Below are 27,326 nucleotides of genomic sequence, written 5' to 3'. Positions count from 1 at the left end.
CAGCTTAACTTAGTTTAATTTTAATTCAGTAGCATTAATTTAGCCCAAATGCTTCCACAGTGTGAGGATATCCTGCACTTTTAGATGCAGATCATCTTCTATGTCCCCATTATAAGAAGGACATGGAACTGTTACAGTGAGTCCAGAGGAGAAGGACATAGAACTGTTAGAGCAAGTCCAGAGGAGGGCCACAAGGATGAGCCAAGGGCTGGAGCACCTCTGCTATGAGGACAGACTGAGGGAGCTGGAGGTGCTCAGCCTGGAGTGAAAACCATGGGGGAGACCTCAGAGCTGCCTTCCAATACCTGAAAGAATACCTACAGGAAGGCTGCAGAGAGACTTTTCATAAGGGTGTCTACAGACAGGAAAAGAGGGAATGTTTTTAAGCTGAGGGAGAACAGGGTTAGACTGGATCTTAGGAAGAAGTTCTTCAGTACGAGCAGTGAGACTCGAGAATAGGTGGCCCATGGAGGTTGTGGATGCCTCCTGCCTGGTGCTGTTCGAGACCAGGTTGGATGAGCCTGTGGGTGAGCAAGTCTCTTTGAGGGGCATCCCTACCCATGGCAGAGGGGCTGCAGCAGATGATCTTGAGGTCCCTTCCAGTCCAAGCTATTGTATCATTCTGTGTATATTTGATGAACTCTTTCCTCCATTTCATTGCTGCATAACATTTAAACCAGAACTGAGAACGACAAGGATGCATTTGCCTATTTAATAAAACCACTGGAGCTTACTAGAGTAATCAGTAACAGAACTGCATCCTGCAATCTACAACAGGGACCATTTGTGGAGGCAGCTGGTTCCATGTACTTGCAGTTGGCTTTTAGTTGTCCTCTCTGCCTGCCCTCCCCCCCCCCCCCCCCCCCCCTTTCCCTCTTTGTTTTTTCCTTTGTTTTCACATGCACATTACTTAAGCAGGGAAGATGCAGAAACCCTGTGTTTACTTGGAAATACAACTCAAAGTGAGTTGTTAAAAGCTCCCTTTGGACTTACATGTTCTGCTTCAGTTTCCAAAACAATGATTCCTACTTTTGCTTCCCTAGTTTTCAGGCCACAGTATAGAGTAAGCAAAACTACTACAGACAGACAAGCTGAAGCGTTAAGTTGAATGCCCCAATCTAGTTCAAGCTGGGAGTTGAGTTCCACAGAAAGCAGGCAGCCTGACCTCAGCCTCCCAATCTAATGGCATGTTCTCCTCTGTTGCTGAGAAAAATGGACCTCATTCATCACATCCTGCTCCTTCTCCTGCTCCTCCTTGTGGCTCATGGAATCATAGAGTCCTTTCTGTTGGGAACACCTTCCAGATCAACTCTAGCAAGTCTCGTGCTAAACCACAGCTCTCAGCACATCTCTGCACCTTTGAAACACCTTCAGGGATGGTGACTTCACCACCTCCCTGGGCAGCCTGTTCTCATGCCTGACAACTCTTTCAAAAAAGTACTGTTTCCTAACATCCAACCTAATCTCTCTTGGCACAATTTGAAGCCATTTCCTCTCATTCTATTACCTGATACCGGGGAGAAGAAGCCAACCTTCACCTCGCTCCAACCTCCTCTCAGGAAGCTGTAGGGAGCACTGAGGTCTGCCCTCAGCCACCTCTTCTCCAGACTAAGCAATCCCAGCTCCCTCAGTTGGTCCTCACCAGAACCGTTATCCAGACTCTTCACCGGCTCCGTCATCCTTCTCTGAAAAGGCTCCAGCTACTCAATGTCCTTCTTGTAGTGAAGGTCCCAACACTCTTTCATTAAAGATTTTTTTTCCTAGTATCCAACCTGAACCTCCCCTGGTGCAATATGAGGTCATTTCTTCTTGTCCTCTAACTTGTTACTAGGGAGAAGAGATCTATCTCCAATCTCTTTTCAGGCAATTGTAGAGAGCCAAAAGGTCTACCATCACCCTCCTTTTGTCCAGACCAAACAAGCCCAGCTCCCTCAGTCGCTCCTCAGAAGCTAGTTTTCACAGCAGGGTATTCTGGCCACAAGCTGTATGAATCTATGAATTTTCTCTAGCCAAATGAGAACAGAAACCAAGCCTCCTTTGCCTCTGGAAATACTTTTGGAGTTGAGAGCATAGCTCTCACGGCTTGATGGCACAGTGAGCACACAAGCAGGCACGAGCAAGTGTGAACATAGGAAATACTATTTTTCTGTTTGCCTGGGGGGTTGGGTTGTTTGGTTTTAAGACAGAAGGAATATAAAAGAACCTTCCCTGCCACCCTGGCATGTTTTAAATTTTTGAAGTGCAAAGCCTGAACGCTGTTACTCAGGGTACCACAAGTGGAAGGTAGGGAGTTCACTCACTCACTAGTACTCCCTTCTCCAGCTCCCGATAATTAGAAGCACCACACAGATCAGACAGACATCCTGACAAAACTCAAAAGCTACTAAATGTATCACAACATTCATGAGATGCAAACAACCTCGACAAAGGATAAACAACCACCCCTGACTTGCTACAGAATGTCCTTAATTCCCTCTGCTGCTACTGCCTCTTACAAGAAACTGATCAGTCACGCGACTAGAGAAAGTGCTAATTCCTTCTTCCCCAGCCTCTTTCAACTTTTTGTCTCCACCCTTCCTTCCAGTTCCCCCTTCAAACTAGGTCTCTTTTCTTTATCTCATGGATAAAGTCATCACTCCACGTCACTCTAATTCCAGCCATCCTGCTTTCCTACACTGAAAAGAATCAATATAAGCCACCAAAGGAGGGAAAAGTACTTAAAAACATGCACCACCACGAAGACGGATGACAGGGCAATACGACCCGGCATGAGAAAAATCTGAGCTTCAAAGCCTGCCTAGGTTAGAAGAACACCACAGTCCTTCCTTTCCCTCTGGATGCTGATCAACATTGCATCCAGGAACCACACATGGCACAGAACTTTCATCCATACCTCATGCATTTCCTCCACGGGAACGATCCCGTCTGCAGAGCCAATGTGATACAGGAAGCCACTCTCAAGGCTGAGCAAGTATTTGCAAGAGGCAGGGAAGCCAACTAACCTGACCGATCGGCTCTTTCGTGGGGGCCTTTCCTCTTCTAGCAGTGCTGGTGGCCAGCGTGGTGGTGGTTTCCATGACTGACGTGGACATCTCAGACTGCATCGCTGTGGCTGTGGACTCGGTTGTCATAGAGGAAGGCACTTCACCAACAAGTCTCACATTTCCTTCTATCATGATGTTGGCATCATTTTCTGCTGCCATATTCAGAACTTTCAAGCCATTGTAGTAAAGACCAGAGAGCTGGCCTTGGAAAGGGTGACCACGTTCCTTGCCTCCAATTTTAATGGTTGCTTGGCTATTGAAGATTGTGAGCTGACGCCCTGCGAAGATAATATTACATACATGCAAAAATGTTGACTGTGAACACCGTACTCTTACACGAGTGACAACAAATCGTCATGGGGTGAATAATGAGAGCAATTAAACTATAAGAAAAAAAGGATCTGAATTCATTGCTTTTTTTTTTTTTTTTGTTGTGTTTGCTTTTTGTTTTTTTTTTTTTTAAATGAGGTGTCCATGAAATGCATAAATTCTGAGAGCATTTGTGGTTTTCTTAATTGGCAACAGTTTGAGGCTTTACTTAATTATTTGTTTATTTATTTTTTTTAATTTCCCTGCCTTTCTTTTTGCTAAAAGGCCAATCAAATATATTTGTAAATGTGTTCAGCACTCCACGTGATACCCCTGGTCCTGTTACCTGAAAGCAACGTTAAGTTTTTATTTTGGTGTGTGTCAAGAATGCCAAGGTTCTGATTCTTTTAGATTATTTTTTTTTCTTCATGTCTGCCAACAATTGAAAGTTTGTGGTTTGGTTTCGTTTGTTGGTTTTGGCTTGGGTTTTTTTTCCACACAATATAGCATCAAGCCTAAAGTTTTAAGTCTCTAGATCGTAGAATCACAGAATTGTCAGGGTTGGAAGGGACCTCAAAGATCACCTAGTTCCAACCCACCTGACATTGGCAGGGACACCTCACACTAAATCAGGCTGCTCAGAGCCACATTCAGCTTGGCCTTAAACACCTCCAGGGGTGGATGTGACTTTGTGTGCATAGAGACGTACAGAACTAAGTCTATACGCACAGAGTTTGTTTACAATGCCAACAGGTCACTAAATCAGGCTGCTCAGAGCCACATTCAGCCTGGCCTTAAACACCTCCAGGGGTGGATGTGACTTTGTGTATAGACATACAGAACTAAGTCTATATGCACACAATTTGTTTACAATGCCAACAGGCCTCTAGATCAGGCTGCTCAGAGCCACATTCAGCCTGGCCCTAAACACCTCCAAGGGTGGATGTGACTTTGTGTGCATAGAGACATACAGAACTAAGTCTATACGTACAGAATTTGTTTACAATGCCAACAGGTCACTAAATCAGGCTGCTCAGAGCCACATTCAGCCTGGCCTTAAACACCTTCAGGAGTAGATGTGACTTTGTGCACGTATAGGCGTACAGAACTAAGTCTATATGCACAGAGTTAATTTACAATGCCAACAGGTCACTAAGCCAAGTGAATTTAAGAATCTATTCTGTCATATCTCTCTAGAAATGAATGTTTATCTTTTTAATTGTCTTTTGGTTTTTGTTTTAGTTTTGTATTTCAATATTTATTTCATTTTTGTATTTCAATAGTTATTTCCTTTAACATACACACTGAAAAGAAACGCATGGGTCACACTGAGCATCTCAGAGGCAGATTCAATTAAAAAAAATAACCAAATAATAATAATAATAAAAAGAAAATAAAAGAGATGTCTGGTTGGCTTTCAGCAAGGCTATCAATTAAAATCAAAGCTATGGGTTTGGTTTTTTTAAGATGCAAAAAGCAGCTTCGGAGATGACACACATATCGATGGAGAAATCATGGCACATTTCCATTAAACAGAGAAATCCTCAGCAACAGTACCACTCTCAGTAAATAAAACAGTCACTTCAGCAGACTGGCTTTCTGCTTGCAAAACCAAAAAAAGAAAACCCCAAAAAACAAAAGCAAAAAAAAACCAACCAAAAAAAAAAAGGAAACCAAACAAACAAAATAAAAAAAGCCCCAAACTAAAAAAAAGGCATGCACACAACTTTAAGTTCTGTTTTAAATTAGTGTTTGCTCCAAAATCCCCTTAAGAAGGTTGCAAACGTTAAAGGGACTTCATTTTGCTTGGCAATTCATCTTGCCCACTATTTAAGATGCCTACAGTTTATAAAACGAAATGTGTTTGGTTTTGGTTTGGTTTGTTGTTGTTGTTTTTTTTTTTCTCAGGCCCATAATGAAGATATGATAACTACATGTATAGATTTCTTTTCTTTTTAGTTAAGAATTTAGATGCTGGAACATATCATATATAATCTATGAAGAATTTATAATTTTGGGTTAATGGTTGCTCTGAGTACCTTTGTAGGTTGAGTTAGTTGAATTAGATTTAACAGTCCCTTTAACCTTAAGTTAACAGGGTAAGGTTATTAACCAGCTGGTACTTCTATACAAGGTATGCAAAATATTACTCTACAGTTTACGGTTTTAAAGTTGGTTTTAAAATTTAGGTTTACTGAAAATTTATTTGGTTTATGTTTATTAGTGTTACAATGAAGCACTACTTGGTTATGTTCAAATTATTGGTTTTATTGGAAGTTTTAATCAATGTTTTTTACCTTTGTCGAGTAGCCATTCATCAACTACTCGACCAAGTCGATATGGAATTCGCTGTCTAGCAATCGCCAGGCGCTCGTTATCATTGTTTCCTTTAAAGTTTAAAGAGACATTTCATTGGTTAAAATCTGTAAGGTCAAAGGTTAAAAGTTAATACTTAAAGCTTGAGCTATACAGTTGCCACATGATGTTTTGAAATTTGGAATTTTAAAAAGCGCTACCTCGGCACACTTCATGGCTCAGACTTTTCATTCATTCATTTATTTTATTTTAGCAAACAAAATTATGCCTACGTTAATTGAAAATTAGAAATCTGCATTTGAGCTAGGTTATTAAAACTTATGTTATAGACAGACCCCCAAAAAAGGAAAACAAAACAAAAGAAGGAAAAAACAAATTTAAACATCATCGAATGGCTCTCCCAAAACAAAAAAATTAAAATGATCATTGACCTCAGGGTTTTGTCTTTTGTTTGGTTGGGTTTTTTTTTTGATGTCTCTTATTAACTAGTTAAACACGTTCAGGTGAAACAGGTTTAAGTTTGCAAAAGACATCCAACCTCTCACTCAAGGTTAGGCATTTAAAGAACACCACCACGACTCTTAATCACCAAGCTAAGACTTCTGCTCTCTGGTAACAGACTTGCTGTAACTTATTTCCTAACCAGAAACCAAAAAAACAACCCCAAAAACATTCATCTTTGTTTCATCAAAAGACATTCCAGAGACTCAGATATATGGTACAAAATAGACCAGGCCATTCACTCTCTACATTCTCATGGGACATACTGACACTATCTTGAAGGAACACCAAGGCTTTGACAAAAGCGGTTTGCTGAAAGGTAGCCTGGCTCTGAAGCATGGAAGTGCTTTAAAAGTCAGCAAGAGGCCATCTGTGGTGGGGTTTCATATGGGAATTACTAACCAAAACTTAGCAACGCAACACACAAGCCTCTCTTAGTTGCAAACCATATCTGGTCTCAGACTGTGCAGAGAGAGATCTTTGGCTTCTTTAAAGAAAACAAATGAGATGAAATAAAACAATGGGATAAAAGAAATCAATGGGATACATCAAAGACATGAAATAAAACAAGAAGATAAAATATAGCAAGGAGATAAAATATAGCAAGGAGATAAAAATATAGCAAGGAGATAAAAATATAGCAAGGAGATAAAAATATAGCAAGGAGATAAAAATATAGCAAGGAGATAAAATAAGGCTGGCATAGTCAGAAAAAAAATCAGATAATGAGGACTAATTAGCAAATCACTTTAAATATTTGTTTGTCACTATAGGGGGATTTGTGTTTGAGTGATATAGGTGTCATCTCTCAGAAAACCTTGTCTTCTTCTCCAAACTTTTCTTAAGAGAATGGTAGATCTAAATAGTTCCTTCCATGTGCAGGTTTTTTGTTGGCAGTAGCACTTTTGATCAACAATACCTTTTCCTTCCATTGTACTGGTTCATATTAGTAAAAAATTTGAGAGCTAAAAGGAGCCAGAAAAGTATGAAGCAAACAAAAGAGCCAGAAGAGGTATGAAGCAAACATGATGAATGGAGGTCTGAATCCAAAGTTAGTCTGGCTAGATCAAACATGCACCAAGTCCTGTATCTGCAGTGGAAACCTAAGTATTGCAGAATCGCAGCAATGCCAGAGTTGGAAAGGATCTCAAGGATCACTTAGTTTCAACTCCCCTGCCATGGGCAGTGACACTTTCCAGTAGGTCAGGCTGCCCAGAGCCACATCCAGCCTGGCCTTGAAAACATCCAGGTAGAGGATGCAGGAGCCCACTCAGTGCTCAGAAATATGTTTTCTCCAGCTAATTATTATCCAGATTCAGAAAACCACTGCACCAGTTTGCCAGAGGATTATCCCTACTCAGCATCACAAGTCATAGCAGGCTTGTAGGGAAGAATCAGTACCATAGAATCAGCCCTGCATCTGGAGAGGAGCAACACCAGGCACCAGTACAGAGGAGGGCTTGTCCTGCTGGAAAACAGCTCTGTGGAGAGAGACCTGGGAGTCCTAAGGGACAGCAAGTTCTCCATGGGATACTAATGTGCCCTTGTGGCCAAGAGGGACAACAACATCCTGGTGAGCATCAAGAAGAGTGCGGACAACAGGTCTAGGGAAGTTCTTCTCTACTCTGCCCTGCTGAGACCACATCTGGAATACTATGTCCAGTTTTGGACTTGCCAAATCAAGAGAGAAAGGAATCTGCTGGAGAGAGTCCAATGAAGAACTACATGGATGACTGGGGGACTGGAACATCTCTGCTATGAAGAAAGACTGAGAGACCTGGGGCTGTTTAGACTGGAGAAGACTGAGAGGGGATCTAATCAATGTCTATAAATATCTGAAGATGCAAGGATCTTTTTGGTGGTGTTCAGTGATAGGACAAAGAACATGGGTACAAGCTGGAACCCTTACCACTGCTGCTTGTCATGTTTCATGTCTTCCTTATTTGGTTTACCACAGACATCACTCACTATTAAGGGATGCCCTTTTCCTATTCACTTTCCAATAAAGTATCAAAGAATGATTTGGGTTAGAAGAGACATTTGGAGATCATCTAGTCCAGTGCCCCTGCCATGGCCAAGGACATCTTTCACTACATTAGGTGGCCCCAAAGCCTCTCCAGCCTGACCTTGAACGCTTCCGATGATATGGTTGCCCACAACTAAATTGTCTGGACAACCAAGCAAGTTGGTTCCACTTCTGTGGGTGGCTATGCTCTGGCAACTTCTAAAATAAGGCAGCATTAAGAAGACTGTGGGTGCAGATAGAAAACCACATTTCTTTCATATGCACGTTGCCCTATTGGACTGGAGCACCTCTGCTGCAAGGACAGGCTGCGGGACCCGCGGTTGTTCAGCCTGGAGAAGAGAAGGCTCTGGGGAGACCTAATCAGGTATTCCAGTACCTGAATGGGGCCTACAAGAAGGCTGCAGAGGGACTGCCTACAAAGGCCTGCAATGACAGGACAAGGACCAATGACTTCAAACTAGAAAAGAGCAGACTTAGATGGCATGTTAGGAACAGGTTCTGCACCACGAGGGCAGTAGAACAGGCTGCCCAGGGAGGTGGCCGAGGCCCTATCCCTGGAGATATTCAAGGTGAGGATCGACAGGGCTCTGGGCAACCTGATCTAGTTGAGGATGCCCCAGCTAGCTGCAGAGGGGGTTGGGCTGGGTGACTTTTGGATATCCCTTCCAACTCAGTCCATTCTATGATTCTGTATTCTCGATTTTCAGAAACATTCCCTTTAAAACAGTATTTTACCAAACCTTTCTCTTCTCTGCCTTTCCAACAAACTGAAAATGCAGAATAAATGGCTGCAGAACACACCTCTTGTGATGCTGTAAGAATACAGGATGTTTTCATGTTTTGTTTTCTTTCCTGCTCTGATCTTTAAAGTCATTGCTTTTTATCCTGGGCTCCTTCACTTAAAACAAACATCCTGTGACTAAATGGGAATATCCTTGACAGGATGCTATAGGAAGGGTGGAGAGGGACTTTTCATGAGGGTGTCTAGAGACAGACCAGGAGAGAACAGTTTGAAGCTGAAGGAGAGCAGAGTTAGACTGGATCTTAGCAAGAAGTTCTTCAGAATGAGGATGGTGAGACTCTGGAATAGGTTGCCCAGAATGGTTGTGGATGCCTCCTCCCTAAGGGTGTTCATAGCCAGGTCTCCAGATATGAGGCCTCCACCACTTCCCTGGGCAACCACCCTCATAGTAAAGAATTTCTTCCTGATGTCCAGTCTAAACCTACCCTGCTCTAGTTTCAGACCTGTGAAGCAATGTTCAGATGGGAAGGCATTCAACTCTGTTTACTCAACCAGTAGGTGTAAATCGGGTGTCTTTAGTAGCAGGACTTACTGCAGGGACCAGTCTGGATCCCTAATGCTATGGCATCTCTCTGTAATTCCATTGCTGGCAAGGGATTTATTCCAGACAAGGGTTATTTCTGCCTTCAATTTCACTGGTTGGCACCTGCTCCAGGACATCTCTATGGTGATTGGAGAAACTCCTCGGTGAATCAACAGCATAATTTGTAGTCTAGGCCAACTTAGACAATTCTCTGTATTATTTCATTAAAATGTTCATGTGGCATGAACATTTTTTGGAGGATCTTGCACCCTATTATAATGTGATTCTCTCCAGAAATTATGTTTCAGACTAACTGCAGCAGTCTTGCACCACTGGGGGCAAAATACAAATGAAAAGCAAAGAAATAACCATTTGATTTGTAAAGGTCAGACACACACACACACACACAATAATTGCTGATTACATTAGCCCATCCCTCACCAGAAGAAAAAAGAATATTGTTAAATGCATCTCAATTTGACACTGTTTCATTAGCTTAAAATCTTCCAGTACATCATATAACTGGGAGGACTAAAGGGAAATGGTGTGGAACTGATCCAGATTTAGTCTCAAGGAGAAGAGACAGGCTTAGTAATGATGAACATATCAGACACCTCACTAACTGAACAATTACAGTCTTAAAAATTTGGGAGGCAACTCTCAGTATCAGCCCAGGCTGAGGGATGATGATATCGAAAGCAGCCCTGCAGAGAAGGACTTGGAGGTGCAGGGGGATGAGAAGCTGGACATGACCCAGCAATAGGCACTTGTAGCCCTGAAGGCCAACGGCAGCCCGGGCTGCATCAAAAGAAGTACCGGAGAGAGGAGATTCTGCCTCTGCTCTGCCAAGACCTCACCTGCCCTGCTGAGTCCAGCTCTGTGGGGCCACCAACACAAGCGAAACATGAATCTGCTGCTCCAGAGGAAGTCCACCAAGATGATCAGAGCACTGGAACACCTCTCATAACAACAGGCTGAAACAATAGGGGCTGTTCAGCTTGGAGAAGAGAAGGCTCCAGGGAGACCTCAGAGCTGCATTTCAATATCTGAAGGGGACCTACAGGAAGGCTGGTGAGAGACTGCTTGGAAGGACCTGTGGTGAAATGATGAAGGGCAGTGTTTGAAAGTGTAGCAGGGGAGATTTGGGTTGGACATCAGGAAGAAGTTCTGCCCAAGGGGAGTGGTGAAATACTGGAACAGGTTGCCCAGGGATGTGCTTGAGGCCCTGTCCCTGCACATACTCAAGATCAGCCTTGCTGTGCCCCGGGCAGCCTGCTCCATCTGGAGGTGTCCCTGATAACTGCAGGGAATTTGGACAGGATGACCTTTGAGGGTCCCCTTCCAACCTGAACAAAATCTGTGAATCAAAAACAGTGGAAACTACATTGTGCAAAGCATTCATCTTCTCACTACCTTTCTGTTTTATCCCAGCCAGCTTAAACTCTCAGCTGGAATGGATTTGGACAGCCCCACTGAACTCACTAACTGATAATTTCATCTCCAGTAAAAAACTTAAAAACCATTTTTTTTGTTTACCTCAGAAGGAGTCACAGAATCACAGAAACATTCAGGTTGGAAAAGCCCCCCAGGATCACCACATCTAACTGATATCCCTACCCTACAAGGTACACCCTAAACCATATCCCCAAGGACCACATCCGAATGACTTTTAAACACATCCAGGGTTAATGACTCAACCACCTTCCTGCACAGCCCATTCCAGTGTCTGAATTCAGTACACATGTTTCATGCTTCCTTTTTTAATGCTTATTTTTATCAGTGTGATGAATCACACTTCTTCAATGGAAAACCTGCTTCTGAGAAGCTGGATTGTATTTTCCTCCTCTAAAACTTGTGGCTTGGAGGTTTTATTCCTGAAAGAATAAGTGCTCTGGCAGGCATGCTTTTGAGCCACAGTTCATTAAAAAAACCCAAACTACTAATATGCCTAAACTTTAACTGGAGACAGCTATGTGACTATGCAGCATGATCCAGAGAATGGAACATCTTCCTCATGAGGAGAGACTGAGGGAGCTGGGGCTCTTTAGCTTGGAGAAGAGGAGACTGAGAGGTGACCTCATTCGTGTTTCTAAAGCTGTAAAGGGTGAGTGCCAGGAGGATGGATCAGACTCTTCTTGGTGATGCCTAATAACAGGACAAGGGGCAATGGGTTGAAGTTGAGGCCTAGGAAGTTCCATGGAAACATGAGAAAGTTTTTTCCCTGCAAGGATGACAGAACACTGGAACAGGCTACCCAGAGGGGTTGTGGAGTCTCCCTTTCTGGAGATATTCATGACTCGCTTGGACGCATTCCTGTGTGATCTGGTATAGGTGATCCTGCTCTGGCAGGAGGCTTGGACTGGACGAGTTTTTGAGGTCACTTCCAGCCCCTAACATTCTGTGATTGTTTCTGGTTTATATGGCTGAGATTTCTTTGATTAAAAAAAAAAAAAAGCCAGGTAGGAATTACTCACTGGGGATGTGCACAGTGACATTGTCTAAGCCAATCGAATTCTAGATGCCTTCATTCTTCTGCCAGACAGATCATATTTTGTCACAATACAGTGTTAATTCTGTATGGGCAGAAAGGCTTCAAGGGAATAACAATAATTCCAAAGAATCAAGGTAAGCAGAGAGAAGCAGCAAAGGTCAAATCTTTGAGTTACAGCTAAATCTTGTGGCAAGATTGAGAAGCAGCAAGACAAAAAAAACTCAAACCAGCCGACACAGCTCCAACTTTAATCATACCTTTCTATCTATAGGTCAGCAGGGACAAACCAACTATGTGAACTTCACTAATATGTATTTTATCCCTCCTGATTTATTATATTGTCAGTGCTGGAGTGTAATTCTATTTTGTTCTCTGAAATAAAGGTGTCAGTTATTGATGTGAAATAGCAGCATCCTTGAAAGAGAATAAGTAAGGAGGTTGAAAATCGAGAGTCTGTGAAGAACAATCTGGGCTAGAGAATATTTTCTTTGAAACAAACCCTTTAACAGAATACAAATTCACCTTGGTAGTTTTGGTGATCTGCTAGGGAAATAACCAGCCAAGTGCTAAAGCCAAGGTCTATCTCCATTTATAAACAACTCCCCTCTCCCTAGTTTTGCTTATAATGAGCTTGGCATGGCTATTTCTGAATCATGAGTCCCCTCGTATCTGGGAGAGGCAGGCAGAGAGCCTTCAGATGCAGTTAGGGATGCAACGTGATTGAAGTGTCAGCATGAGGAAAGGAAGCCACAACAGCTCTCTGGCACAGGGACCAGGCTATGAAATACAAACACAACCACGGCAATAGTCAGACTGAAGTTCTTTCAGATCATCTGTTGCTGTTCCTGTGTACATGAACTTCTGTATACCAATGTATACTAATGTCAGAATAAATTGGAGTTGCAAGACTGTGGTCTGGAAAGTGATGGAACACTGGGACAGGTTGCCCAGGGAAGTGGTGTAGGCTCCATCCTGCAGACATTCAAGGTCAGGCTTGATGGGGCATCCTACTCTATCTGAAGTTGTCCTTGCTTACTGCAGCAGGCTTGGAGCAGGTGACCTTTAAGGGTCCCTTCCAACTCAGTGCATTCTCTGATTCTGTGATTTTGCATGTTCAGCTTGCCTCTCCCCAGCAAAAGAGAAAGTGGTATTTTAAACCTTATCAATCACAAGGCCAAGCTTCTATGCACAACTTGCAGATAGTTTTGTCCTGCTGGTGTTCACATTGGCTCCATGCCTTGGCCATCGGTGTCACCTCTGTCACAATGATTTAAACAGATTAAAAATGTAATGTGTTTGAAATATTCAATGTACAGACATTCTCCACAGCTGTACTAAGATTCCACCTTTAACTGCCATCTAAGGAATTTAGTGGCTATGTCTCCATTGCTCTATGTGACCAAAGACGACTCAGAGATCATTCAGGCTGAGGTTTCTCATCTGCATGTATGCTGCAGACACAGAGTATGTGCCCAGACTTTCCACACACAATGAGTAGGGTGTGCTAGGGCATAACCTTACTTCACTTGCCACTTTAGACCTCTAGCAAGCCTTGCTCCTTGCAAATTTAGTTCCTAAACACTCTGCAGTGCATCTAATTATCTTACTCTGCCTACTGCCTTCATGAAAAGCCTTCTTGTAATCCACAATTGTCTTATCCACAGCAGTCATCAGTGAATGGGCAAATATAAGACCACCTTTTCCATCACAGCATCCTGGGCCAGGCCATAAAGATGTTACACTGCAAATACAAAATGCTGTTTTTTTCCATCTCAGCATCCTGGGCCCAGGCTATAAAGGTGTAAGACTGAGTCTCATGGAGCAGAGCACAAGAGATTAAGAGATCCAGGTCCACCCCATTTGTGGGGGACACTGGCACTCCTCTGAGTCATATCTTTGCTGAGTGCTTACAGAGTTGGCTATCCAGCCTTTGATCCAGGAAGGAGTTCTGGACACATCAGCTGATGCTGTGTCTTTCTGTTCCCAAAATATGCCAACTCTAGCTGTTACAATGTGTAGGTGGATGAGACACAAGACATGGAGGGTACAGTGGTCCACCTTGAAGACTGTTGGCTGCTTTGGGCCTCCTCCAGTGTTCAAAAGGAAAGTCAGCACACAGTTCTCGGATGTGCATTTTTTTTCCTGTTAGATGTCTTGAACAAACCTCACCCACAGCTTGGTAAGAAAATAAAAGTGCAAAGGGACTCTAAAGGTAGAAAAAAAGAGAACCTGTAGCAAATAAGAAAGAATGCACCTCCACAACATCTCACCTTCTCCCAGAAGAGTTTAACTATATAAAAAGAAACCACCATGAGGTATGACTTCTCCAAACTTTCAAGCATCCAGCCTGGCATGTTCATATAAGATTACCACATTGTACTACAGCCCTTTTCACCTTACAGAGACTCCCAGATTCCTTTTGATGAATATTAAACATCCCAAGAGAATATTTTCCCCACAGAATGACTGGCAACAGTCTTCAGAGCAGAGTGAAATCTCTCATTGGTCTACTAATCACAAAGCAAACCTCAGATTGCTTTACAGAAGAATCCAAGTGCTAGGCTTACTGAAAGATGTGTGAGTTGACTCGCATTCCACTAATATTACAGGCTCTACCAAGCCACCCTCTGTTCATCTGCAAGCTCCTCCTTTCATGCTTGAGTATTAAACAAAACTAAACCATATTTTTACACTTTTGTACAGGTTAAAACTGAGCAGCCCCACAGAAAAGGGTTTGAGGGTGCTGGTGGAAGACAAGCTGGACGTGAGGCAACAGTGGGTGCTTGCAGCACAGAGGGCCAGTGGCAGTCTGGGCTGCATCAAAATAAGTGTGGCCAGAGATGGAGAGAGGGGATTCTGCCCCTCTGCTCTTCTCTGGCAAGACCTCACCTGAAGTAAAATGTCCAGGTCTGAGGACCCCAACATAAGAGAAACGTAGGCCTGCTGGAGGGGGTCTAAAGGAGAGCCACCAAGATGATCATAGGGCTGAAGCACCTTTCCCAGGAAGACAGGGTGGACTAATTGAGGCTGTTCAGCCTGCAGAAGGTAAGGTTCCAGGGACACCTTGAGCTGCATTTCAGTATCTGAAAGGGACCTACAGGAAGGCTGGGGAGAGACTGTTTAGAGAGCCTTGTGGTGATAGGATGAGGAGCAATGGTTTCAAAGTGGAGCAGGGGAGATTTAGGTTGGATATCAGGAGAAAGTTCTTCACAATGAAGAGTGGTGAGACACTGGAACAGGTTTGACCCGGGATGTGGTTGAGGTCCCATCCCTGGAGGCATTCAAGATCAGCCTTGATGTGTCTTTGGTCAGCATGATCTAGATGGAGGTGTCCCTGCTGAGTGCAGGGTGGGGTTAGAAAAGATCCTTGTGGGTCCCTTCCAACCCAGTGCAATCTGTGAACTCTCAGTGACTGACTACCTTCTGCCGTGGTTTGGGTTTGATTATTCTTCACTGGATTAATTAATCAGTAATTAGAGTGTGCTCTTCCTGACTCTCACTTCCTCACAATCATGCAATATATGTCTCAGTTTGCACAGTGTCAGATAGCTTACTTTGAGATACTGCTGGGCTGTATCAAAAGCAAGCACGAGAAGATGAAAAGCAACAAGGAGGAGATAAGAAAACACAGGATTTTGTCGGATAAATTAAAGGTCGTATTTTGTTATCAGGAGTTTGAAAAATATCCTTTGTGCTGCCTGTGCAGCAGTTAAGGAGCTAATATGGTATGGCTGCTGCTAGAATAGGCAGGAAAATTGATAGGAATCATTAAAGAGGAAGATGAAAGTATAAGGAATGAATTGTTGTAAGTACAGTACCGTGCCCCACATCACTCCAAGAGTGACATTTTGCAGTTCTCCAAGGTAAAAGGACTCTGAACTCTTTCTGAATCATAATGTCACAGCATTTAAGGTTACTTTTCCTATAGAAATTTAACCCTAAGTTGACTGCAAGAAGTTTCTTACTCAATAGGTTTTCAACAGCAGAAAAGTGGAGAGTATTTCAACCTTATTAGATCTAAAATTAGCTAGGTCTGAGATAGTAACTAGTCAGTGTGTCATTCTGACTTTCATTCAGGTGGCAATCTGAATGATCTTCATTTCATGTTAGCAAAGAGCTGCCATACAGAATGTCTCTGAAGAGCAATAATACTCACATTATATAAATGAACAATGGCCAAGAGAAAATACTGTGCTCAGCTCTTATTTTAAATGTCTGTAACCCCATGAGTATCCAGGACTCAGGTAGAAGCCATCAGTAAGAAAGGTCTTATTAGCTATGTACAAGCTTCCTAATTAAGCTTAATCAGATGGCAAATCCTGAGGATGGAAGAGGACAAACTGTCAAAAGGTGATTGCTCATAGCATTGCATTTTATTGTAGTCAGTGAAAGGCTGTGGGAAATTCTCTGTGTTTTGTTTTCTTTCCTTATAATACCTCTGGACCATTGGCAACATGAAAAAGTTCTCTGAAACAATTGGGAAAAAAAAAAAGAAACAAAACTCTTCTGGGGTTAAATTCTGCTCTCAGTTATATAAGAGAAAAGACAGTTTGGCTTTCGGTTGTGACCACTAAAGCTTTAGCAGACTTTTTGGAGTCAAAGCAGGGGCAGTGAGGCTAATTTTGTGCTCATTACATGAGCAGAGACATAAAAGAAAGGAAAATACAGAAATGCAAGGCAATCAGCATTAACCCTCCTTAACAGCACACACGCTAACTGCAAACAGTAAGAATGCTGATTTCCTGCTCTTCCAGGAAACATGAAAATGCCAGATTTAAGCACCACTATGCCACAAAGCCCTGCACCAGAGCTGCTTTGCCACACTCACTACCTCTGCTGAAGCTCCTTCTCCTAGAGATATGCAAGATGACACACAAGCCAATGGAAACAACAAAAGTCAGGCCATTGTTTGGGTGAGCCTTCACCAAGCAGAAGAAACCAAATGCAGCCATACAGATAGGAAATGGCATTTAAGAGATAAAAATCTGTTCTGTGTCAGCAGTGCAGCAAAAAAAAAAAAACCCAAAACAACAAACCCTAGCCCTTGGCCAAAGCAAGCTCCAGACTTTCAGTTGTGTCTAAAAGTGACATTTCAATTTGTGTATTTATGCCTTACAGACATTTTACTATAAAAGAATAATCTATTTCAAATGGAAAGGTTTAAACTTGTACATATAGAGAGGTTTGGGGGTTTTTAAATGCTTTTGGCAAGACATAGAAACAGAGACTGTAAATAATAGAAACAGACACTCCCTGAGATGAAGGCAGAGGAATGCTTTAGGACTGCAGAAATATAACGAGCAGTCCACCACTCAGTAGCATAACGGCGCTGGGTAGGATCCCAGCAGTGACTTTGGTTTGTCTTTTAAAAGGTGAAATAATCTGATTCCCTAACCGTACATTTAAAAAAAGCTTTGATAATATTTTGCAGGTGATCTGTGACAGGTAACATGTCTGTAAAACAATCCACAAAATGCACTCTCTAATGCTTTACCAATTAGCTCAGTGTTTTTCAGAGATTCCCAGAATGGTTTGTGTGGGAAGGAACCTTTAAGATCATCCAGTTCAAGCCCAGATGCCATGGGCAGGGGCACCTTCCACTAGATAAGGTTCACTAATCAGGATCACTCATTTTCATAGATAGAATGGTTTGGGCTGGAAGAGGCCTTAAAGATAGAATCATAGAATCAAGCAGGTTGGAAGAGACCTCCAAGATCACCTAATCCAGTCTATCACCCAGCTCTGTTCAGTCAACTAGACCAAGGCATTAAGTACCTTATCCAGTCTTTTCTTCAACACCTCCAGGGATATTGACTCCACCACCTTCCTGGCAGCCCATTCCAATGGCAAATCACTCTCTGTGAAGATCATCTAGTACCAACACCCCTGCTATGGGCAGGGACATCTTCCACTAGATCAGGTTGCTCATTCAACCTGGTCCTGAACACCTCCAGAGAGGGAGCATCCACGACCTTGCTGGGCAACCTGTTCCAGTGTCTCACCACCCTCACTGGAAAGAATTCTTTCTAATACCTAGTCTAGGTCTATGAGTCTGTGTGAGTCTAAATTTATTGGCTTGACTTTTGGTTAATCTGAATTGAAACATCATCACAAAACCCCAATCAATATTAAAGTATTTAATTGTGTATGAATTTGAAAGGAAATAATGTAATCATTACTCAACCATCAATATGTTTTAACTCTCATTTTCTGTTACAGAAATCATTCTGTTGCAATATAAAATTGGACTTGAATTCTACTTTGAACTGCTTCTGAAATGTTAAATGGGGGGAAAAGAACAACTTTTGAAACAAATTCCCTCTGCTAGCACAAGCCACACATCCACTTTCTCTCAGGAAACTACTTGACCTTTTAAAACCATACTAAAATCCACTCTGTTGAAGAGATTAGGTAAGGATATGATCATCTGTCTAGATTTATGAATTCTAGTAGCTCCTCTAACATCAAGCACTAATGCATCATTAAACTATAATGCAATATGCTATTTAAATTATTTTTATGTTTAAATGATGGTGCTGAGAATGATGAATTATTAAATAAACATCCCATTCAAAGTAGATAATACACTAACAGCTACAGCGTGCAGATGGCTTGCTAATAAAACATTAATGCATTCCAGATTAATAAGCATATATTCAAGACAAAATTCATGAGTTTTAAGGAGGGAGGACTACATCATTCGACCAATCTGCTGCCTACCATCACCCATGGAATTATGGCCATGGAACTGAGAGATAGGACGGGGGAGTAATTCTTCTCCCTCTACCCTGCTCTCGTGAGACCCCCACCTGCAGTACTTGGTCCAGTTCTGGGGTCTCCAGCACAAGAAGCACATGGAACTGCTAGGGCAGGTCCAGAGGGGACCACGAAGGTGATCAGGAGGCTGAAGAGCCTCTCCTATGGGGACAGGCTGGTAGAGTTGGGGTTGTTCAGCCTGGAGAAGGGAAAACTCTGAGGAGACCTTAACGTGATCTTCCAGTACCTGAAGTGGGCTACAGAAGAGCTGGAAGAGGATTTTTTCCAAGGGCTACTAGTAATAGGATGAGAGGGAATGGATTGAAGCTTGAGGAAGGCAGATTTAGATTGGACATTAGGAAGAAATTCTTTCCAGTGAGGGGAGGGTGGTGAGACACTGAGACAGGTTGCTCAGGGAGGTTGTGGATGCTCCCTCCCTGGAAGCTGTATGACACCTTCAGCAACCTGGTCTAGTGGAAGGTACTCACAGCATGGAAATTAGAATTAGATGATCTTTAAGATCCCTTCCAATCCTAACTATTCTATGAACCTACAAAACTGCCTGTCTATATATCCTTGTGTTACGTGCACGGATGAGCAATGGCTTCTAAAGTGGAACACTGAAACATATAAACAAACTTCATGGCAAAGGCTGAAGTCAATCCAATTAAAACTCAGATACATCTAGCTGCCAAGATGGGTTGTTAGCAACACTAAAGCTCAACCATATTTCTGACACAGATTGGGGTAACATCCCATTTTGTTTTCTGCACAGAACACCCGTGGTGCTCACACCCACAGAGCAATGGCAGATAAGGAAAGTGTAGAGACAGCAGATTATTTCTGACAGACTCTTGCAACATGGCTCAGCTCTCCAGCTCAGCTGGAAAAGCTGTACTCAGCCTTACTCCATAGAATGCTCTTTAGTTAAAGTCAGCTACTGGAAAAAATAACATGCAACAAACTGTGAGATATCAGATAGAACAGCTAAGCAAGCAGCTAACTAATCATCATTTTCCTAGCTAGCAGGATTATGGATGCATAAATATCCAAAGCTGAGAAATATTATACATTAGGATTGGGGTAATATGCTCAGTATTGTCTTTCTGCTCTTTTGCAATCAGAGTTTAAAGCACTAGGAGCAGCACGTTTAAGGCACTAGGACTGGCACATTTAAGCCACTGTAGCTGCTGGTTAGCACAGAATTTGCTTCTGGATATAGAATTTATGCCTGGAAATGGTCTTTTTCCTTATCCTCCTTGGTTAAGAAAGGTATAGTTATATCTGCATAGCAAACACAATGCTACCATAGCATTATTCTTACACTGATCATACGCTCCTAATACAGACACAGGCATATTGCAGGGCATGACTGTTGACCCACCTGTTGAGCCATAAAGCTCTTCATTGCTTAACATGCAATCTGTACTGGGCTCAAACAGGTCTTCCAGCAAAAGACTTTCCTCTAAGGCAATGACACATAGTAGAGAAAACAGTCAAGTTGATCAGAGGGCTGGAGAACCTCTCCTATGAAGACAGACTGAAAGAATTGGGGCTGTTCAGCCTGGAGAAGAGAAAGCTCCAGGGACACCTTAGAGCTGCATTTCAGTATCTAAAGGGAACAGAAAGGTTGGGTAGGGACTGTTTAGAAGGGCTTGTGGTGATAGGACAAGGGGCAATGGTTTCAAAGTGGAGCAGGGGAGATTTAGGTTGGACATCAGGAGGAAGATCTGTACAATGACAGCGGTGAAGTACTGGAACAGGCTGCCTAGGGATGTGCTTGAGGCCCTGTCTCTGGAAACATTCAAGATCAGCCTTGATGTGGCCCTGCTCAGCCTGCTGTAGTTGAAGGTGTCCATGCTGAGTGCAGGAGTTTTGGATAAGATGACCTTTGAAGGTCCCTTCCAACCCCATGGAACCTGTGAATCTGTCTCAGAAGTGAATTCCAAAGCTCACCACTGCAACGTGTACTGTTTCAGTTCTGGTTACAGCTTTTTGGAAACAGCTAGAGAGCACTGCAAGCCTCTCATGTTTTCACCCCCTGGGGGCACTTACACTGTAATCAAGTCACTACATGGATTTCTTTTTGCCACTCTTAATCTGTTGTGGTAGCACCTCTTTTGGACTCCTGTCACACATGCACCGAGTTCACTTTCCCCCTTTCCTCCCATAGAAGCAGACCCCAGGTACAGACTTTCAACACCTGAGCTGGTTTCAAAATGCTGTAGAGGGTTGGAATATCACCCCCAATTCTTCCACTTTAGCCTGTCGTGCCTACAAAGCAATTTCTGTAAACTACTTTGTCACAGCATCACATGATGTTTCACACAGAGCATCCTGTGAGGTGTGACCTTCACAAGGGACTTCTCACAATTACACATTTCCAGGCCACCTTCTACATGGCCATAATCTTCACTGCTTCTCTTAGACCCATGCTTTGGCATTTGGCACTGCTGCAATACTTCCTGCAACTGTAAATCCTCCTGGCTTCCTAAAGTGATTGTCTTCACACACCACATTTGCTCTGCCCTCACCTTTTCAATCTTCAGAGCAGTCACACATCAGCAGCAAAGATGTTATGCAGAGTTACAGGCCACATATAAAAATGTTAGATGTTTTTGAGCCTGCTACAGGATTCCCCTGGACATGCTCTGGCCCCTGAACATGGCTTACTGGCAGTGGCTTAGAAGCACTGCTAGGATTCCGAGCTCTAGGTGAGTGGTTGGACTTAATGGTTCACAGATTGTATTGGGTTGGAAGAGACCCTCAAAAGTCATCTTGTCCAACCTCCTGAATTCAGCACGGACACCTCCAACTCGAGCAGGCTGACCTGTTTCAATAGACAGAGCCTCAAACACAGCCCATTCCAGTATTTCACCATTCTTATTGTGCAGAACTTGCTCCTGATGTAGAACCTAAATTTCTCTTGCTCCAGCTTCAAACCATTGCCCCTTGTTCTATTCCCATAGGCCCCTTTAAGCTGTTCCTCCCCAGCCTTCCTGTAGGTCCCCTTCAGATATTGGAAATGGAGCTCTAAGGCCTCCCCAAAGCCTTCTCTTCTGCAGTTCTTTCAGTCTGTCTTCATAGCAGAGGTGCTCCAGCCCTCTGATCACCTTGACAGCCTTTCTCTGGACCTTTCCCAGGGGCCGAGAGCTGGACAGAGTCCCCCAGGTGAGGTCTCAGCAGAACAGAGGGGCAGAATCCTCTCTCTCCATCTGGTGGTCATGCTTCTTTTAATGCAAGGTTTCTTCCAACCTCCACTACACGTCCACTAAGCTCAACACTACATGAGAAAAGGCCATTTAACTCCTCAGAAATAGTCCACTGAAGCAAAGAAGCCATTCACTCATCAAATCAATTTGTAAACACCTAATTTTGGTGCCTTTAATTCAATTAAATTCTGCTTCTTAGGGGTTGAAATCAGGACGTTGCTCACAGTGGTTTGTGCTTCTTCTATTCACAGATTCATAGAATGGTTTAGGTTGGAAGGGTCCTTAAAAATCATCCTGTTCCAAACCCCCTGCCATGGACAGGGACACCTGTGGAAAGTTCAGTTTCTGCTTCATATTTAGTCTAAATGGTGCATCTACAGGATCTGACTCGTGTGAGGCTCACCAGGGTCCTAAGTTATAAAAAACCATGCAACCTTTTCAGTCTATTTCTGCCAGGCAGTGCAGACTGCTGTTTGAGCTACACCTTGCTAGGGTCATGGTAGCTCTTTGAACACTCCTGGAATGCTCTGAACAGGCCAGAAGAACTGGTTACAACAAGCTCCCTTTAATCTCAAAGGGAAGAAGTTGCCTTGAATCTTAGCTGCACAGAAAAAGTTACTTTGAAAGTGTGAGCACAACAGCATGAAGATTTATCTATTTTTTAACCATCAGGGTTTGGGAGTGAAGAATACTAAGCAGAGAGTAGGATGGGTATACAACTTCTCTCCCATCTTCATGTGGTACTAAGGAGAGAAAGAGTCTAAAGCATATGCTAGAGATAACCAGGATTTGTGCCCTCCTGGATGCCCAACTAATGTGATTCACTTGCTGGAAAATATATCTGGGACAGAGCAGGCTGCCATTTCCCCTGTTGCAGCATGAATTACAGAGACTGCTCCTGAATTAGTTAGTTTAATGGAAGTTCCTATCCTGAAGACATAGAGTCACACCTCGCCACACCAGTAAAATATCTCTGGGGACACAGGCGCAAATGTGCACCAAATAAATAAAACACAACCCCCAAACCTTATCTTCTGCGAGCACCTCAAACACAACAGCGCTGCAGACAAATTCATTTCGGGTTCTGTATGATAGATTGTCTGGTTGGAAGGCTCAGCACTGCATTGATTTGTTCTGTCCTGAGAAAGGCTCCCATTTCAGACTGACCTCAGGGCTGCCCCAGAAGCTAATGGAAACAAAGTGCTTTGCAGAAGGAATACATGGCAGGAGCACACTATTGTACCCCTCTCCTGTATGCACTATTGGCTGCTGAGAGCACTAATACCACTCTTAGAGCAAATGTATTTATACATCCATGGAGCAGAGCACCTAAAATAAGGGGCAGGGTCACAACCATACCAACTTGAGGTTTAAATAAAAATAATTTTGCTGAAGTCAGTGGCTATTGGTTTGGCTTAGTGAGTGGCATGCTACATCAAGTCATTTGTAATCTTAAAAGAGACAGTTACTAGAGAGCAGGCTGAAAAGACAGAAATACAGAAGGAGAGAGTCCAATTAAAAAGCTGTGAGGATGATTAGACCACATCTAGAATATTGTGTTCAGTTCTGGGCTCTCCAATTCAAGAGAGACAAGGATCTGATGGAGAGAGTCCAGCAGAGAGCTATGAGGATGATGAAGGGACAGGAACATCTCTGCTACGAAGGAAGACTCAGAGCCCTGGGGCTGTTTAGTCTGGAGAAGAGAAAGCGGAGAGGAGATCTGATCAATGTGTATAAATATCTGAGGGATGGGTGTCAAGATGAAGGTGTCAGGCTCTTTTGGGTGGTGCCCAGGGACTGGACAAGGGACAATAGGAACAAGCTGGGAGACAGGAGGTTCCACCTCAACGTGAGGACAGACTTCTTTACAGTGAGGGTGCCAAAGCACTGGCACAGGCTGCCTAGTGAGGTTGTGGAGTCTCCTTCTCTGGAGACTCTCCAGGCCAGTCTGGATGTGATCCTGTGTGACATTTCGTTGGCGATCCTGCTTTGCCAGTGGAGTTGGACTAGATGATCTCTAGAGGTCCCTTCCAACCCAAAGCATTCTATGAATCTATGAAACCTGGTGTTCAAAACATTGCACTGACAACGTGGTCTTGCTACTGGGAGTGAAAAGAAGAATGATGGATGTCTTTTCAGATGTTGATTCTATCACAGTTATCAGCACTAAGTTGTTAAGAAAACTACTGAGTAAATAAAATTACTTTGTAAAGACTTTGAATCATTTCTGACCAACACCACATTAATCCTCCATTTTGAACTTGCCTTAATCTGTTGGCTAAGTTCTGATAGTCCAACTTACATGCAAAATATACCACAATCCATACAAAAAGTGTGCAAAAGGATCCCTGTCCATTGGCAATATTTCCTCTTCTGTGACCTGACTTTCACTGGGATTGTTCATACCCAATGGACTTCCTGAAGAGAGGCAAATGGGACTGGCTGTGACAAATTTGCTGTGTGTCATTCTGAGATCTGCTTCCACTCTCCCTTCCTCTAACTTGAATCCCCACAGCTTGGGGTCTTCTTTAGGAATGCCATTTCTGTATCACCCAGTGACTAATCGTGGTAGGAAGGTATGGGCAGCAGCCTTTGCCACAAGACCCAGAAAGAGCTGACAGCTGTTTCACCACTAGTTTAGAATGCCTTTTTTCCTGAATCACTCCCCATTTGACATTTTCTTCCTCCCTCTAAGCTAGCTGCATTGTGCCACCTTATCATATTTAACAGGAAGGTGTTATACCTTCTGTGATCAAGTAATGACAACCGTGCTGCACGTTTTATCAAGATCTGAATTTAATTACAGGATCTATCAAGTCTAAGAAGGGATGAGCCTTTGCATTTCACCAGGATATCCAAGATGAAAAATAAAAGGGAAAAAAAAAAAAAAGAAAATGTGTCTGCAGAGTAGGAGAAGCATTATTAGATAGCATTATCTGGCAGAACAGCCTGATAAGCTGTCAAATTAAAAACCTGATTTGGGAAACTTTACTGCAACTACTCTTTGAATAAAGACTGACTGTAGTGTCTTGTTTGGGTATCACCCAGGCTCTTTATTTAAAGATGACAGCAGGATAGAATAATTTCATAACCTCAAAGGGCAGCAATAATTAAATAAAAAGAAAAAAGAAAATACATTTCCTTGGCTAAGCTACAACAGAGGTTCACCCAAAGAGAACAGGGAAAAGAAATCACCATGCTTAACAAACATCCACCTCCCACATGAACAAAAACATTCTACTGAAAACAAGCCTAGACACGAGCTGGAAAACACATTTAACCCTAACCAAAGGGTAGTCAGAGCTTTGTGAATCAGAAAGGAAGAAAAAAATCTGCAAGAACTAAGTTGTGCAAATTACACATTTGCCAAGGTAAGGCAGCACGCTGACCTAGTTACATCCATCACTTAAACGCTGGTTTGTGGCTCGGTAGCGAAGATTAATTTTTAATCTATTTCAATTCCTGCTAAATTAGTTTCTTGCACCTGACTATGCTCTAGAGAACTTGCTCAGGTGAGATGCACAGGTTTCCTTTTCTTCTTCTTAATTCTCTGTGCCGTTATTTTCACACGCTGCTATAATGCTTTCTTCTGTTCGCAACTGAGCACAGTTGTACGAACACTGGGAGATACCAGCATTCAACTATACTCAGTTCAGATTTTGTCCAGTTGAAACAAACAAGCAAGCAAACAAACAAAAAGCCACCCACAATGCTTTTTAAAAGCTTTACTTTAGATAAATAATAAAAATAGCACAGAAAACCTAACTGGGGAAAATAAATTTTGATTGAGTGATCATGAGTTGATTCTAAATATAGAATCAAACAGGCTGGAAAAGACCTCCAAGATCATCCAGTCTAACCTAGCACCCAGCCCTGTCCTGTCAACTAGACCATGGCACTAAGTGCCTCATCCAGGCTTTGCTTCAACACCTCCAGGGACAGTGACTCCACCACCTCCCTGGGCAGCCCATTCCACTCTCTCTGCCAACAACTTCCTCCTAACATCCAGCCTATACTTCCCCTGGCACAAATTGAGACTATGTCCCCTTGTTCTATTGCTCCTTATGGTGCAGAACCTGTTCCTAACATCCAGTCTAAATCCCCTCTCATTTCAAACCTTGTATGTAGATTTCCACATATCAGAAGAAAGCAACATACATATTTTAAATTAATTTGTAGGATCAGAAGGTGAGGAAGATGACCTCTATCATAGAGCTTAAAAATAACAACTCAGCCTTCTTTAAAATACAGCTACCCAACAGGGCACACTGCTTGTTGCATTAAAGAACAAAAACTGTAATACTTCTAAATGAGAAGTAGAGAGGAAAAAAAATAACCCACTCTATTCTGACCTTACCCATATGCAGTGCTTTAGAACAAATTCCAAAGAATTTAAGATGTGGATGTGATTGGAAAAGGAGATAAAATGCAAAAGTGCCCCAAATCATGTTAGACTAATCTAATAGCTGTGTTTGACAAGTTAAATGATTTTCTAGATAAAGGAAATTAAGTATATCTAATTTATCTGGATTTGAGTAAAACATTTGCTATGATGCCATGCAGTAAATCATTAACTGTGGAAAACATTGAGGAGTGTAGAAATTATACAGTGAAGAGCTGAAAAGAGAAGTCAACAAGGGATAGGACTGAACAGGTTTTTTTTTTTTCCCCTCTTCTACTTCCTGTCTCATCTCTCTCATGCAGAAACCACTGTCTGATGTGTTGAGGGAAGTTCTCCTCCCCCTCCACTCAGCCCTGCTTAGACCATATCTGGGATAGTGTGTCCAGTTCTGGGCTCCCCCGATCAAAAGGGACAGGAACAGAATGCTACAGGAATGACAGAATTTCTCTCTTTTGAGCAAAGGCTGACAGACCTGGAGCTGTTGAGTCTGGAGGAGAGAAGGCTGAGAGAACACCTTATAAATGTCTATAAATATATGCAGGGTGGCTCTCAGGAGGATTGAGCCAGGCTATTTCCAGTCACACCCAGTGACAGGACAAGAGCCAATGGACATAAACTGAATTACAGGAAATTCCATCTCAACATGGGAAAAACATTTTAACGTGAGGGTGCTGGAGCCCTGCAGCAGGCTGCCCAAAGAGGCTGTAGAGTCTCCTTCTCTGGAGATCTTCCTCTGCCTGGATGCATTCCTGTGTGACCTGCCCTGGGTCTTCTGGGCAGAGAGGTTCGACCTGAGGATCTCTGGAGGTGCCTTCCACTCCTACCATTCTATGTCTCTATGTCTGCTTCTTGAGCCGTTGACAAGCTTCTGAATATAAGGGTTCAGATGGCTTCCCAGGTGCCCATCCTTCCAGCATGCAAACCAGCTAGTGTATTAGACTCAT

The 27,326-nt window shown here is 42.9% G+C and overlaps 1 protein-coding gene across 39 annotated transcripts in view; it reads right to left on the bottom strand.

Annotated features, from left to right (window-relative positions):
* NRXN1 (neurexin 1) overlaps nt 1-27,326 on the bottom strand; it is an 841,287-nt gene that overhangs the window by 115,222 nt on the left and 698,739 nt on the right. For 27 of the 39 annotated variants that reach the window (XM_064164294.1, XM_064164293.1, XM_064164292.1 and 24 more), the window contains 2 exons: nt 5,651-5,740; nt 3,003-3,322 (listed from right to left, as the gene is read on the bottom strand). In XM_064164294.1, coding sequence (XP_064020364.1) covers nt 3,003-3,322; nt 5,651-5,740 — 410 coding nt within the window. The remainder of the gene's footprint in view (nt 1-3,002; nt 3,323-5,650; nt 5,741-27,326) is intronic. The other 12 variants (XM_064164281.1, XM_064164279.1, XM_064164283.1 and 9 more) reach the window with 1 other exon arrangement.

The sequence above is a fragment of the Pogoniulus pusillus genome, chromosome 25, assembly GCF_015220805.1.
Source record: "Pogoniulus pusillus isolate bPogPus1 chromosome 25, bPogPus1.pri, whole genome shotgun sequence".
Taxonomy (NCBI): Eukaryota; Metazoa; Chordata; class Aves; order Piciformes; family Lybiidae; genus Pogoniulus; species Pogoniulus pusillus.
Note: the sequence above shows the minus strand (reverse complement) of the source record. Positions and strands in the feature narration are given on the sequence as shown.